Source organism: Pseudopodoces humilis, chromosome 5, assembly GCF_049639895.1.
Source record: "Pseudopodoces humilis isolate 2021_Gansu_Grassland_sample_001 chromosome 5, ASM4963989v1, whole genome shotgun sequence".
NCBI lineage: Eukaryota > Metazoa > Chordata > Aves > Passeriformes > Paridae > Pseudopodoces > Pseudopodoces humilis.
Window position 1 is genome coordinate 72,533,674 of NC_142204.1, and position 15,554 is coordinate 72,549,227.

Sequence of the window (15,554 nt, forward strand, 5' to 3'; positions counted from 1 at the left end):
CCATGGCCCCCACGGGACTCCCAGGACCTCCAAGTTGTTGCTCTTGTGCCCTCCTGGATGTGGCCCCACAGAGGTCCCTGCTGTCCCCAGGGCCACGTTCCCTGTGTCCCACTGTCCACGTACCCCTCGCTCCCCTCTCCCCCATGCACCCCAGCCCTGGCCCCCTTGTCCTCATGGCCTCAGCGTCCCCCTCTTCCCCTCTCTGTGCCCCCACGCTGCCGATGCTCCCCTCCCCATGTCACCCCACCCTGAGGACCCCGAGTGTTTCCAACCCCAGAAAAAGCAGAAAAAAAACAGAAAAACGCAGGAAACCCAGAGCCAGGGGCAGAGTGAGGGGACACTGGACTCAGGGTGTCACCACAGGGGGCAGTGGCTCTACCCTATGTCCCCTCCCAGGAGACATTGGCGGGGGGTCAGGTCCTTTGTCCCTTCATCGTGGTCTCCACCATCATCTTCCTCTGCCCTTCCTCCTTGGCTGTGGCAGAGCCGAGACTCCGGGGGGCACTGGGACCCCTGTGGAGCACCCGGCCCCCCTGGCTCCCCCTGGAGCATCCTGAACCCCCATCCTGGCCTACACTCATCCCCCCGGAGTGCCCCGACTGCTCAGACACCCCTGGACCACCCTGGACCTCCACAAACATCCTGACCCCCACCTCCCAGACCACCCTGACCCCCTCCAACAATCCGCTCGCTCCTGTTCCCACACCTGCCCTGGCTCTGGGGGTCCTGCTGGGGCACGCTGCCGCCTTTCGCCCCCAGCCCCGCGGCGTGCCCCCCCAGCCCCTTGCCCTGGGGTATTTTGGGTGCTGGTGTGTTGGGGGTGCCCCCCCCCGCCTGCCCCCCCGGGTATTTTGGGTCCCGCTGCGTGGCTCTGACTCGGCAGGTTATTTTTAGGTGTTGGCGCAGGCGCCACCGCGTCACCCCCACCACGTCACCCCCCCACGTCACCCCCTGTCACCCGTTGTCACCTCGGGGTGCACCCGCACCGCCCCCCCTCCCCCGCTGGAAGCTTCCAGGGCAGGCAGCGGAACAGGGGAACACGATACTCCCCAAATCACCCCCCATGAGGACCCAATGTGGGTCACACGAGTGTCCCCCCCCGCCCCTCCCAAGGGTGTCGAGGAGGCCTCGGGCGTCTGGGGTGGGGGGGAGACACAGGAGAGATTCGGGGGGCAGCGGGGTTCAGGGCTAACCCCCAAATATGACCGAACCCCCTTCCCAGGCACGTGCCACTACCATGGGGAAACTGAGGCACGGCTGGAATCAGCGGGGGGGAGTGGGGCGCAGCCGGGGGGGGACTGGGTGGGGGTTCCACGGCCGGGGTGGTTCTGGAGGGGGAATCCCGGTGGGTTTTCCAGGAGGGGGATCCCGAGAGGGTTTGTGGGATCTCAGCTGTGCCCCTCGGGGCTGGGGGAGAGTTTTCATGTGGGTTTTTCAGGGGTTCCCAAGTGGGAAGGGATGAGTGAGGGGGTTCGGAGTTTGCAGGGTGTCTTTGTGCGGGTTTTGGGGTGCGCTGTGCTGCTGGGGGCCTGCGGTATTGGGGTGCCTGTGGTGTTGGGGTATCGAGGTACAGGTGTATTAGGATAACAGGGTGTTGGGGTGCCTGGGCTATAGGGTGCTGAGGTTTTGGGGTGTCGAGGTTGCAGGGATTTGGGATTATTGGGGGTGGATTCTGGAGTTTGGGGGTGCTTAGATTTTGGGATGCCAGAGTTTTGGGGGTGTCTGTGTGCCAGGATTTGGGGTACCAGGGTTTCAGTGTAGGGAGGCTGGGGTTCTTGGGCCGAGGTTTGGTGGTGCTGAGGTTTGAGGGTGCCAAAGTTTAGGCGTGCCAGTGGTTCGGTGTGCCAAGGTTGGAGGTGCCAATGTCTGGGGTCAGGGGGTTCTGAGCTGCCAGAGCTTGTGGCATTGGACTTGAGGGTATTTGGGGAGTTTTGGGGTGTTGGGGTGCCAGTGTTTGGGAGTTTGTGGGTGCCGGCGTTTTGGGGTGTTTTTATTTGTGAGTGTCAGTGTCTGGGTGTGCCGGTGTTTGAGTTCATTGAGGTTTTAGGCATGTCGGAGATTTAGGGGCGCTGATATTTGTGCGTGTTCGGAACTGCCTGGGTCTGGGGGTTTCGGGGATGCCGGGGTTTGGGGGAGCCTTGGGCCGGGAGTGCCGAAATCGGAGGGTCCGAGGCGTGCTGGGATCCCGGCTTTCGGGAGGTGCCGGATTCGGGGGGTTTGAGGGTGCCGGAGTGCGGGATTCGAGGGGTGCCGAAGTTCGGGGGTCCGGGAGTGAGGCCGGGACTTTAAATACCGAGGGCCGGGCCCCCCACCCCCCGGCCGGTCGGGCGGTCTTTCCGTCCCTCCTGGTCGGTCCCTCCCCGGGACGGGGCGGGCCGGGCCGGGGCAGCGCTTAAAGCCGCCGCCGCCCCCGGCCCCGCCACTTGCCGCCGTCGCCCCCTGCCCGGGAACGCTCCTGGGACGCACCGCGAGCACACGGGACCCACCGCGAAACGCTCCGGGAACAATCGGAAACCGGCCCGGGAACCTACGGGATCCGCCAGCCCTCCGGGAGCCGCCGCTCCGCTCCTGGAACCCGCCCAGATCCAGCCCCGCCACCGGGAACTTGCACTGGGACGGACCCAGGACACCAGCCCCCGACTCCGGGAATAGAGACGCGTACCCAGGACACCGGTACCGAGCAGCGAACCCCTCCCGGGACACCGGGACTGAGACGGGACCCCATCCCCAGACACCCGTACTGACCCCGGGAACCGGGACCCTCCCTGAGCAGCGGGACTGACCGAGGACACCGTCCCCCATTGCCGGGAGCTGGGACCCCACCCAGGACACAGGCACCCACCCGGACCCCCGCCCAGGAACCGGGACTGACCCAGGACGCCATCCCCCAGCACCGGGACCCCAGAGCGGGCACCAGCTCCCACCCAGGGCCCCCACCGGGACACCGGCTCTGACCCAGGACACCATCCCCAACCCAGGACAACGTCCCCCAGCACCAGCTTTGCCACCGGGACCCAGATCCCCCTCCCCCGGCACCCACATTGACCCAGGGCCCCCACAGGACACCGGCACTGATTCGGGACCCGCACCCACAGTACCAGGATCCCTTCAGGACGCTGGGACTGACCCAGGACCCCCACACAGCACCAGAAGCGACCCAGGACTCCTCCCCCACCGCCTCCCCCCCCACTCAGGACCCTCCACACCGCCCAGCAACCCCCTGCCCGTCGAGGAGCCCCCCAGCCCCTCCAGGATGAACTCTACCTACGAGGCAGCACCGGGTGAGGACCCCGAGGAGCTCCCAGCCACCGAGAAGGACCTTGCAGAGGACGCGCCCTGGAAGAAGATCCAGCAGAACACGTTCACACGCTGGTGCAATGAGCACCTCAAGTGTGTGCAGAAGCGCATCGTGGACCTGCAGCGCGACCTGAGCGACGGGCTGCGCCTCATCGCGCTGCTCGAGGTGCTCAGCCAGAAGAAGATGGGGCGCAAGCACCACCCGCGCCCCAACTTCCGCCAGATGAAGCTGGAGAACGTCTCGGTGGCTCTCGAGTTCCTGGAGCGGGAGCACATCAAGCTCGTGTCCATTGGTGGGTGTGCAAGGGGCTTGGGGGAGGAACAGTGTCCGTGGGTGGGTGTGCAAGGGGCGTGCGAGGGGGAAAGGGCGAGTGTGCTGGAGGCTGGAAGGGGAGTGGGAATGGTGAGTGTGCAAGGGCAGGGGCAGGGGTGGTGGAGTGGGAATAGGGTTACTGTGAGTACAGAGGAGTGAGGATGGGGCTGGCGATGAGCGTGCAAGGGCAAGGCCAATGCAGAAATGAGGATGAGGAACGAGTGTGCAAGGGTGGCGTGATGGAGGGATGGGAAATTGAGCATGACTGAAGGCAGGGGTGGACAAGTGAAGATCTGGATGAGTGTGTAAAGGGAGGAGGTGGGTGAGTGTGGATAGGATGAGAGTGCAAGTTGGGTGGATGGAGGCGTGAAGGATGAGCGTGCAAGGGACATGACAGACAAACGAGGATGGGCCCGTAACTGCGTGTGCAAGAGCAGGGTGATGGATGAATGGGAATGGAGGATGAGTGTGCAACAGTGAGGCCGATGGGCAGATGAGAATGGGGATGAATGTGCAAGGGGAGGGGTGAGGGAGAAGCAGGAGCGGGATGAGTGTTGAAGAGCGGCGGAGGAACGGGAATGGGGGTGAATGTGCAAGGCTGGAGGCAGCGGTGGGGCTGCGGACGAGTGTGCGAGGGGTGGGTGTGCAAGGGCTGCGCGGTCCGTGGGCCTGACCCCGCGCGGGCCGTGCAGAGCGGGGGGGTCCGGCCCGTGCTGGGGGGGCTGAGCTCACGCTTGGCTCGGGGCCGGGGCGCTGAGCTCACGCGCGGGGGGGGCCTCGCACACCCACCCACCCCTCTCCGGGCCTCAGCGCCCACCCCCACCCGACAGCTGCAGGGTGACCCCCCCCGGCACGGGGAGGGTTTGCGGCCCCCCCGCACTCAGGGTCGTGCACGGCCCCCCTCGCACACCCGGACCCCGGGGGTGCGGGGCCCCCCCCGCCCCCCGCGGTGTCCCCTCCCCCCCCCCACGCGTGTCTTTGCCCGCTCCCGGGACCCTTTCCAGATGTGACCCCCAAGTTTTGGGGACCTCCCAGGTGCTGCCCCCCCCCGGGAGCTCCCTTCGGGGAGGGGTCTGTCCCTCCCACTCCCACATCTCCCCCATTTCCTCCCTGAAACGCGATCGCTCGTGGGGGGAAGTGGCGGGGGAAGGGAGTGGGGGAGGGTCCGCTCCGCAGGGCGGTGGGGGAGGGACCGGGATGCCTCGGGCCCCCCTCCCCCCCCCCCCCCCAGCCGTCCCCTGCCTCAGTTTCTCCATTCTGCCAGGGTTGTGCCCCCACCAGCATCCGGGGGGCTGCTGGGGTCCCGCTGCAGGGTGTGGGTGCTCGGGGTGGGCAGGGGGCGGTGTCGTGGGGTTCAGCCCTCACTTCTGTGCCCCGGCATGTGTCCCCAAGCAGGTGTTGGGGTGCAGGGTCCGTGGCACTGCCGTGGGGTGTCGGGATGTCCCGAGACGGCTGCTGGAGCCCGCCCCGTTGTGCCGCGGGATGTCGGGGTGTCGGGGGTCCCTGTGGCGGTGCTCTGGGGTTTTGGGGTGCCCCAGGCGGCTCCTCCCATTCTGCCCCCTTTCCGCAGGCAGCCGGATGGGACGGGACCCTGAAGCTGATCCCGGGGCCGGGGCTCTCAGGGTGCGGGGATCCCTCCGGCGGGTCCCGCAGCATTTCGGGGTGTCCCGGGGGGGTCCCGAGGGATCTCGGCATTCAGCCCCCCCCGTTTCGCCCCCACAGACAGCAAGGCGATCGTGGACGGGAACCTGAAGCTGATCCTGGGGCTGATCTGGACCCTCATCCTGCACTATTCCATCTCCATGCCGATGTGGGAGGAGGAGGAGGACGACGAAGGCCGCCACCAGACCCCCAAGCAGCGGCTGCTGGGCTGGATCCAGCACAAGGTGCCGCAGCTGCCCATCACCAACTTCAATCGCGACTGGCGCGACGGGAAAGCGCTGGGAGCGCTGGTGGACAACTGCGCCCCGGGTGAGGAGCGCGGGGGGACCGAGGGGGCGCGGGGGACGTGGGGGGGACAAGGGGGGCGAGAACTGCGGCCCGGGTGAGGGGGTGCTGGGGCAGGGGGTGCTGGGGCAGGGGGTGCTGGGGCAGGTGGCAGCTGGCGGGGGTACGGGGAGGGACGGGGTCCGATGGAGATGCTGGGGGGCACTAGGCACAGAAAGGGGGAGGTGCAGGACGGGGGTCAGGAAGGGGGTGCGCCCCTGACCCTTCTGCCCCCCCCCAGGTCTGTGCCCGGACTGGGAGAAGTGGGACCCCAACAAGCCGGTGCAGAACGCTCGGGAGGCCATGCAGCAGGCAGACGACTGGCTGGGAGTCCCCCAGGTACGGGCACGGGGGGACGTGGGGTCTCTGCGGGGACAGGGCGTGGGTGGGGAGGGGCACTGGCACTCTCCCAGGTGGGGGCACAGGGCAGGAACAGGGGAGCACTGGGAGAGGACACTGGGGGTGCAGGGGCGTGTCTGGGGTGCGTCCTTGGGGATCCGCAGGGGTCCGCGGGCATTTGGAGCACCTGGGCACCTGTGGGTGTGGTAGGGGCGGGGGTGTGGGAGGGTTTCCCAGAGGGCGAGGAGGGTCCGATGGGTATTGGGGGTCCCAGGAGGATCGGCAGGTGTCAGGGGCCCCCTCCAGGTAGTGGGGTGCATGGTGGGGGTGTTTCCCAGCAGGGGGTGCCCGGAGGGTCTGACAGGTGTTGGGCTTTCCCCCCCAGGTGATTGCCCCCGAGGAGATCGTGGACCCCAACGTGGATGAGCACTCGGTGATGACGTACCTGTCGCAGTTCCCCAAGGCCAAACTCCGGCCAGGGGCCCCCCTGCGCCCCCGTCCCCCCCAGCCCGGCCGTGCGCGTGCCTATGGGCCCGGTACGGGGGGCTGAGAGGGATCGGGGGGCCATGGGGCGGCTGGGGTCCCAGGACAGGGGGGCATCAGGGCATGTGGAGCTTTGTGGGGGCACCAGGGGCTGGGGATCTGGCGCGGGTGGGACATGGGACACATGAGAGGCACGGACCCCACACAGGGGGAGCACATGGGGACTGGCGCAGGGGGCACACGGGGAGGGCGCTGGGTGGGGGACATGGGGTGCTTTGGAACCCGGCACAAGAGAGTACCTGGGGGCTCTGGCTGTCAGGGCATGAGAGGAAACCATGGCCTCCCCAAGCCCAGGGACTCCTCTCCAATCCTGGTGTGTCACCTGTACCCAGGGACACCTGAGGGAAGCCCCAGGGTCTGCACTCCCCACCCAGGGCTCCCCAAGAGTCCCCCTATGCACAGGTACCCCTCAAAGTCCTATCAGGCTCACCCACCCATACTCGAGACACACCATTGACACCCCGGACGCCCCCTGCCACCAAGGAAAACCTGGAGGCCCCAGGTTCTGGGGGGTTGTGGGGTGCCAGGGCCCCCCCTGACTCCTTCTACCCTGCAGGCATTGAGCCCCAGGGGAACGTGGTGCTGCGCCCTGCCCAGTTCACAGTGGAGACCCTCGAGGCGGGGATGGGTGAGGTCCTTGTCTATGTTGAGGACCCCGAGGGACACACTGAGGAGGTACAGGGGCCCTGGTCCCCCCTCTGGCAGATCCTCCCTGTCTCCCTCTCTGGGAGATTCCCCCACAGTGCCCCAGCTCTGTGTCACCCCCTTTCCCCGGTTTGGGGTCTCTTCCCACCCCAGGCCAAGGTGGTCCCCAACAATGACAAGAAGAGAACATACAGCGTCACTTACGTCCCCAAGGTCGGGGGGCTGCACAAGGTGAGCCCCTTGGTGACCCTGCAACGCCCCCCACAATACCCCCCACAACACGTCCCCTGTGATGTTCCTGGTGACACCCCCACCCCTGACACCCCCCACACCTCAGAGTGGTGGCTGCCCCTCCCATGCCTCCCCACAAGGGGAATGGGGGACAGCTGGCACCGTGGGGCTTGGGGGTCCCGGAGGGTCCCTGGAGGGCTCCTGTTGGGGTCTCCAGGGATGGCACTGGGTGGCCCTGGGGTGCCCTGTGGGGTGCCTGGGGTGCCACACTGAAGTCTGTGGGGGGAGGTGTTGTACTGGGGGGAGCCTGGGGTGTCCTGTTGGGATTCCTGGGTGTCCTATGCTTTAGGGTCTCTGGAGGGGACAATAGGGAGTCCTTGGGGACAGTCACTGCTGGGGGGGGACTCTTCAGGTTGTCACTCTAAGGGGTGTCCCTGGGATGTCACACGTGCTCTCTCCGTGGGGGTCCTTCGGGGAGTTGTTCCTGAGGTGTGGTGCAGTCTTGGGGGCCGTGGTCCCCTGACACCCTTGATGTCCCTGTGCCCTCCAGGTGACAGTGCTCTTCGCGGGGCAGAACATTGACGGGAGCCCCTTTGGGGTGAACGTGGGCATGGCCCTGGGTGACGCCAGCAAGGTGACGGCACGCGGCCCTGGCCTGGAGCCCGTGGGCAACGTGGCCAACAAAACCACCTACTTCGACATCTACACTGCAGGTGGGGGCACAGGGGGGTTGGGGGTCTCTGGGGACATGTCCTTGTGGTGTTGCCATGGCATGGCCAGGTGACTGGGGACATACCTTCATGGTGGCATGACCACGGCGTGACCCAGAGACTTTGAGACATATCCTTGTGGTGCTGTGGCTGTGACATGACTTGCTGGCACTGAAGTTATGTTCTCCTGATGACATGGGGTGGCCTGGTGGCTCTGGGGATGTGTCCTGGGAGTGGCAGGGCCGTGGCATGTCCATGGCATGATCTCATGGTGGCTTGGGGACATGTCCTTCTCATTCCAGGGCCATTGCATGGCCAGGTGGCTCTGGGGACGTGTCCTCAAGGTGGCCTTGACATAGCACGATTTAGTGGCTCTGGGGCCACGCCTTCATGGTGACACGGCCATGGGGTGGTCTTCTGGTGGCAGGGCCATGGTGTGGCAAGTGGCACCAAGACTGTGTCCTTCTTGTGCCATGGCCATGGGATGGTCTGGTGGCTGTGGGGCCGTGTCATCAGGGTGACAGGGCCATGGCACGGCTGGGTGGCTCTGGGGACATGTCCTCATGGTAGCCTGGCCGTGGCACTGAGCCTGTGTCCTGGTGATGACAGGGGCTGGCTCGGGCGATGTGGGGGTGGTGATCACAGACCCCCAGGGCCGGCGGGACACGGTGGAGGTGATGCTGGAGGACAAGGGAGACAACGTGTTCCGCTGCACCTACCGGCCCGTCCTCGAAGGGCCACACACCATCTGTGTCACGTATGCTGGCACCCAGGTCCCCAGGAGCCCCTTCACCGTCAATGTGGCTGAAGGTGAGGCTCCCTCCCGGGTCCCCACGTGGCTCCACAACAACCACTGTAGCCAATGACAACCGTCAGTGGCTCTGTGTCACCCAGATGTCACCACAGTGGCCCCAAGGCACACAGTGGTGACCGTGGTGGTCCGTGACACCAATAAGTGACCATGGGTGAACCCATGGTCCCCTCACACTCCCCTGGGTGTCCCTCTGGCACCCCTGTCCCCAAGGTGTCCCCAGGGTTTGGTTCCTTGTGCCCCTGAGGATGCCATGGCACTCCCCTATCCCCAGGGCATCCCCAAGGCATCCCCATGTGCCCCTGCCAGCCCTGGGACACCTCCACTTCCTTTTCCTGGGGGTTCCCCAAGGTCCCCCTGGTGCCTGGTGGGTGCTGGTGGGTGCTAATGGGACTTTGCAGCCTGCACCCCCTCGGCGGTCCGGGCCACGGGCCGGGGGCTGCAGCCACGGGGCGTCCGAGTGCAGGACGTGGCTGACTTCAAGGTCCTGACGCGGGGTGCGGGCAGCGGGGACCTGCGGGTGACACTGCGGGGACCAGGTGCGTGTCAGTCACTGTGTGGGAGCATGGTGGGGTTGACAGGTTGGGGGGCACCGTGGGGTTGGATATTCGTCTGTGGGCAGGGTCCCACTGGGGGGCCTGTGGGGTGAGTGTGTGGGTGGGGGTTCCCCATGGAGTGATGGATATGGATGGGGAACCCATGGGGGGGTCTAGGGTTGGGGGACACCATGGGATTGGCCATGGGGATGTGGGTGCATGGATGGGGGTCCCGTGAGGTTGTCCATGGAGGTTGGAGGGTTGGGGGACATCCTGGGGTTGACCATGGGTTGGGGGGCACCATGGGAGGTGCATGGTCAGGGGGTGCCCCTGGGGTGGGTGCCCCATCTGACCCCCTCCCACAGGGGGCACGGAGGAGCCAGTGACAGTGAGGGATGTTGGTGACGGCGTTTACGAGTGCGAGTACGTGCCCCGGGTGCCCGGCACCTACCAGGTGTCCATCACCTGGGGCGGCTACGCCATCCCCCGCAGGTCAGTGGCAAGGGGGGAGTGAGGGGGGAGTGAGGGGGGTGGGTTTGTGCGGGGGCGGGGGGCAGCAGGAGAATGATGTACGAACCCCGCCTCTCACTGCCCCTCCACCCTCCCCAGCCTGTCTGAGATGCAGATGTCCCCCTGGGGGTGGGGGATTTGGGGAATGTGGGGGGTATACATCATCCCCTCCTGCCAATTTGAGGTGCAGGTGTCCCCCCAGGTGTGGGAGATGTTTGAGGGGACTGGGGGTGCAGGTGTAGTACAGCCCCCTGCCCCCCATTCCCCCCAGCCCGTTCAAGGTGGAGATGTGTGAGGGGGTGGGGTTGTGCAGGTGTGCTACAGCCCCCCCTCACACCTGCCTGTCCTCTCCCAGCCCGTTTGAGGTGCAGGTGTCCCCCCAGCCTGGGGCACAGAAGGTCCGGGCCTGGGGGCCGGGGCTCGAGGGTGGGGTCGTGGGGCGCCCTGCAGACTTCGTGGTTGAGGCTGTCGGCACTGAAGTGGGGACCCTTGGTGAGCTGGGGGGGACATGGAGGGGCGGGGCACTGTGGTGGGGACACTGGGTGAGCCCTGAAGGGGGGGGACATGGGGACAGGGTTGGGGGTCGTGTTGTGGGAGCAGGGTGGGGAGCTATGTGGTGGGGACAAGGGCATGAGCGGGTGACACCCTCTTGAGGACATGGGGATGGAATGGGGGGCACCATGGGGCAGTGTGGCACTGTGAGGGATGTCAGTGTGGTGGAGACCAGGGCACAGAGTATGTGAAACGCCACTGGGGACATGGGGACCGGCTGGAGGATGGGCACCATGGTGGGGTCCTCCACTGCTGTGGTGACATGGGCACACAGAGTGGGGACATGGGGCGGGTTGGGGGTGGCCACGGTGGGGTGGGGGGGGCATGGGTGGTGCCAGCCTGGAAACATGGTCACAGAGATGGGGACAATGGTCTGGATGCCTTTCTGGGGGGGACATAAAGACATGTTAGGTGTCACCCTGCTGGGGTCATGGCCCAGGCACAGGGTAATGGTGGCTGCGGTGCCCCCAGGGTTCTCCATCGAGGGCCCATCCCAGGCGCGCATTGAGTGCGATGACAAGGGCGACGGCTCGTGCGACGTGCGGTACTGGCCCACCGAGCCAGGGCTCTACGCTGTGCACGTGGTCTGTGATGATGAGGACATCCGGGACAGCCCTTTCATGGCTGATATCCGCCCTGCTCCCCCTGACTCCTGGCCTGACAAGGTGCTGTGACCCACGACAACCCACAGATCCTGTTGTGCTCTTGTGCTCCATAGTGCCCTGCTGTGCCCCATTACACCCCATCGCGTCCCACCGGCAGGTGCTGGGGGTGCCAGCACCCCATTGTATCCTTCTAACCCCGCCTCTCCACAGGTGAAGGCCTTTGGGCCAGGGCTGGAGCCCACTGGCTGCATCGTGGATCGCCCGGCCGAGTTCACCATCGATGCCCGTGGTGCCGGCAAGGGGCCCCTCAAGCTCTATGCACAGGTGGGGACTGTAGGGGGCTGTTGGGTGGTGCTGGGTGCTGGTGAGTGACCTTGGGTGGTGCTGAGCACCTTTGAGTACAGTCGAACACTGCTGGGCTCCATTTAGTGTTGTTGGACACCATTGGCTGCCCTTGAGCACTGTTGGGTGCTGCTGGGCACCGTTGGTCACTGTTGGGTGCCATTGGCCAGCACTGAGTGCCATTGGGTGCCATTGGCCAACACTGAGTGCCATTGGGTGCCATTGGCCAGCACTGAATGCCATTGGGTGCCATTGGCCAACACTGAGTGCCATTGGGTGCTGTTGGGTGCCATTGGCCAGCACTGAGTGCCATTGGGTGCCATTGGCCAACACTTAGTGCCACTGGGTGCTGTTGGGTGCCATTGGCCAGCACTGAGTGCCGTTGGGCTCCCTCACCTCCCTCTGCTGCTCACAGGACGCCGAGGGCTTCCCTATTGACATTAAGGTGAAGGACAATGGTGATGGCACCTTCCACTGTGTCTACGTCCCCACCAAAGCCATGAAGCACACAGTCATCGTTGCCTGGGGGGGTGTCAACACCCCCAACAGCCCCTTCCGTGTGGGTGTCACAGGGGGTCCATGGGGTGCTGGGGTGGCCATGGGGAGGTCCCAGGAGGTGCAGGAAGGGGGTGTTAATCATGGAGGGTGTTAAGAAGACAGATGTGGGGCATGGGAGTCCCATGGGGATGGGGGCCTGGGTGGGGCTGGGGGCCCATGGGGTGATGTGGAGGGAGATGGGGGTCCCATAGCGTGATGTGAAGGGAGATGTGGGGCCCATGGGGTGATGTGAAGGGAGATGTGGGGCACATGGGGTGATGTGGAGGGAGATGTGGGGCACATGGGGTGATGTGGAGGGAGATGTGGGGCCCATGGGGTGATGTGGAGGGAGATGTGGGGCCCATGGGGTGATGTGGAGAGAGATGGGGGTCCCATGGGGTGCTGGATGTGGACATGGAGGTCCCAGACCTATAGGGTGCTGGGGTAGGGTTGGGGGTCCCATGAAGTGCTGGGGATGGGGTGCCAGAGGCAGGGTTGGAGGTCCCAGTCCCATGGGGTGCTGGGGAAAGAGGGGTCCATGCCCCTGCCCCACGTGACACTGTGGGCCCGCAGGTGAGCGTGGGCGAGGGCAGCCACCCCAGCAGGGTGAAGGTGCATGGGCCAGGTGTGGAGAAGACAGGGCTGAAGGCCAACGAGCCCACCTACTTCACCGTGGACTGCAGTGAGGCTGGACAGGGTGGGTGCTGTGGTGGGGGGCACCCTGGGAACTCCTCTGTGGGCATGAGGCCTGTGTCCCTGGGCCATCACCCCTGCTCCTGCACCCCTGGTCCTGGACCATTACCACCAGTCCTGCTCATCATCCCTGGATCAAGGGTCTTTCATTCTGGGCCAATCAGTTCTGGTCCTGGTCTTACATCCCTGCTCCAACATCCCTGATCCTGCATCCCTGCTCCTGGTCCAGGATTCCTGGGCCTGCATCCCTATTCCTGCATCCCATCCCTGGTCCATTATCTCTGATCTTGGTCCATCAACCCTGATCCTGTCCATCATTTCCAGTCCTTATCCAGCCCCCTGCCCCATGTGCCACTCTTCAGTGTAGCCCTGGGGAATGGGGGCCACTGACACAGCCACCCCCACAGGTGACGTCAGCATTGGCATCAAGTGCGCCCCAGGAGTGGTGGGGCCGCTCGAGGCTGACATCGACTTTGACATCATTAAGAATGACAATGACACCTTCACGGTCAAGTACACAGCGCCGGGCGCAGGGCTCTACACCATCATGGTGCTCTTTGCCAACCAGGTCAGGGTTCTGGGACTGCCCCACGTCCCCAAGGGTCCATCCCCTGCTCTGTGGGGTGTCCCCAGCAGCCAGGTGGGGCTGGGGCTTTAACTCTGTGGTGCCCCCATGTCACTGGGCCCTGGTTTTGATCCCCAGGAGATCCCCTCCAGCCCCTTCCGCATCAAGGTGGACCCATCCCATGACGCCTCCAAGGTCAAAGCCGAGGGACCTGGGCTCAGCCGGACAGGTGAGGGGCCAGTGGGGTGGGGATGGGGGACCTGGGGTGGGAGTGATGGGTGCTGTGGGGCAGGGACTGCAAGTGCCGTGGGTCCTGCAGTGACTTGATCATGTGGTGCAGGGGTGGAGGTGGGGACCCCCACCCACTTCCGCGTGCAGACGCGGGGGGCGGGGAAGGCCCCCCTGGACGTGCGGTTCGTGGGGACGGGGCCTGGCCCAGCTGTCGCTGACTTCGAGGTCATCGACAATCATGACTATTCCTACACGGTCAAGTACACCCCGCTGCAGCAGGTGCGTGCTGGGGCACCCTGACCCACGGGAACATCCATTCTGGGCACCCCAACCCACAGGCTCAACTCATGAGGGGATCCCAAGCATATAGGGGCTCCCCAGCCCGTGGGGTACCCAAGAGGGGCCCTCTCATTGACACCTCATTCCCTGGGCTTCCCCAAGGACATCCACCCATACAGCCGAGTGTATAGGGGCACCCCCATGGGCACGCCCTTCCCATAGGTACTCCCAGCTCCTGGCACCCCACGAGCACCCCAGCTCCTGGCACCCCACCCCTATGAACATCTCCCCATCACTGTGGACACCCCACCTCTGTGGCACCCCTTGGGGCAGCTTCAGCCCAACATGTGTATCTGTCTACCCAGGGTGCCCCCAGATCCACGGGTTCCCCCCATCCCTGGGACTTCACCCACCCCAGCAGCCGTGGGTGACCCCCAAGCCCCCAGCCTTATGGCTGTGTGTCCCCTGGTAGCCCCTTTGAATTCCCCAGCGCTGTCCCGTGGGTGTCCGCCCTCTGCCCCATGACTGGGCATTGTGTGGGGGTCCCCTGGCACCACCCTGAAGTCGAGTTGTTCCTGCAGGGCCCCCTGTCTGTGGTGGTCACCTATGGAGGGGACCCCATCCCCAAGAGCCCCTTCCCCGTCACTGTGGCTCCACCCCTGCAGCTGGGCAAGGTCAAGGTGCAGGGGCTCAACAGCAGTGAGTGGCAGCACTGGGCCGATGCTGGGGGGACCCGAGGGAGGGGAGCACCCTGCATGTGGTGTGGAGTGGGGGGCAGGCCCTGGCAGGGACACTTGAGTATTGGGAGCACCCTGGGGGAAGTGACCTTGGAGGGGACACCTGGGTGAGGGGATCAGCTTCCCTTGGGGGGACACTCTGAATGTAGGGGCGCTCCAGGGGAGGGCATTCTTGGGTGTGGGGTTCAGCATGGGGTGAGAACGCCGGAGGGCATGGACACTGTGTGTGTAGGGGGATACACACCCTGGTTGTGGGGTGCAGCTCGGGGCCCCAAGGGTGGGTCGGGGGGCACCCTCGTAGGAGAGGTTTGGGACCGCTCGTGTAGGGGAGCAAGCAGGGTATGAGGGACAGGCATGGGGGGGGAATGGGGGAACACACACCCTGTGGGGAAACAATACCCTGGGTGTGGGGGACAACCTTGGGTGGAGGTGACACACCCTGGGACAGACATCCCCCCCCGGATTCTCCATCAGTCTAGGGGCACCTCAGGGTGTGAGGTGCCCCTCTGACCCCCCGCTCCCCTGCAGAGGCGGAAGTGGGGCAGGTGCAGGAGTTCCAGGTGGAGGCACAGGGTGCAGGAGGCCAGGGGCAACTGGAGGTGAAGGTGACGGGCCCCTCGCGGCGCCCCGTGCCCTGCACAGTGGGGCCTGCACCCCCCGGAGGCCCCCACCCTGTCACCTTCACACCCCCCGAGGAGGGGCCCCACCGTGTTGAGGTCACCTACGATGGGCACCCGGTTCCAGGCAGCCCCTTCCCTGTGGAGGCTCTGCTGCCCCCTGACCCCTCCAAGGTGAGCGTGGCACGTGTGTGCAGCAGGGGTGTGTGTGTCCCAATCCCTGTGTGTCCCTCCTGCACCCCATGTGCTGCTCACAAGCCCCACGTGTGCCTATGCCCCCATAACCTCTGCATGTCTCCCCGACCCCTACGTGTCCCTGTCCTGACCTGTGAACAGGTGGTGGCCTTGGGGCTGGGGCTACAGGGCAGTCACATGGGAGTCTGCCAATGGCCACACATCCCCCTTGTCCCCCCCGTGTCCCTATGTCCCCTGACCCCTAGCTGTCCCTGTGTCACTCTTGACCTCCACCCGTCCC

The 15,554-nt window shown here is 65.4% G+C and overlaps 1 protein-coding gene across 2 annotated transcripts in view; it reads left to right on the forward strand.

Annotated features, from left to right (window-relative positions):
- The first annotated feature begins 2,409 nt into the window (after positions 1-2,409).
- FLNC (filamin C) overlaps positions 2,410-15,554 on the forward strand; it is a 29,573-nt gene continuing 16,428 nt past the window's right edge. For both annotated transcript variants that reach the window (XM_014261929.2, XM_014261930.2), the window contains exons 1-20: positions 2,410-3,590; positions 5,333-5,581; positions 5,838-5,935; positions 6,321-6,471; positions 7,035-7,153; positions 7,277-7,354; positions 7,905-8,067; positions 8,674-8,874; positions 9,277-9,414; positions 9,777-9,903; positions 10,277-10,413; positions 10,945-11,138; positions 11,289-11,402; positions 11,836-11,979; positions 12,531-12,654; positions 13,058-13,218; positions 13,354-13,444; positions 13,556-13,725; positions 14,307-14,424; positions 14,991-15,253. In XM_014261929.2, coding sequence (XP_014117404.1) covers positions 3,254-3,590; positions 5,333-5,581; positions 5,838-5,935; positions 6,321-6,471; positions 7,035-7,153; positions 7,277-7,354; positions 7,905-8,067; positions 8,674-8,874; positions 9,277-9,414; positions 9,777-9,903; positions 10,277-10,413; positions 10,945-11,138; positions 11,289-11,402; positions 11,836-11,979; positions 12,531-12,654; positions 13,058-13,218; positions 13,354-13,444; positions 13,556-13,725; positions 14,307-14,424; positions 14,991-15,253 — 3,177 coding nt within the window. In that variant the 5' untranslated portion in view covers positions 2,410-3,253. The remainder of the gene's footprint in view (positions 3,591-5,332; positions 5,582-5,837; positions 5,936-6,320; positions 6,472-7,034; positions 7,154-7,276; positions 7,355-7,904; positions 8,068-8,673; positions 8,875-9,276; positions 9,415-9,776; positions 9,904-10,276; positions 10,414-10,944; positions 11,139-11,288; positions 11,403-11,835; positions 11,980-12,530; positions 12,655-13,057; positions 13,219-13,353; positions 13,445-13,555; positions 13,726-14,306; positions 14,425-14,990; positions 15,254-15,554) is intronic.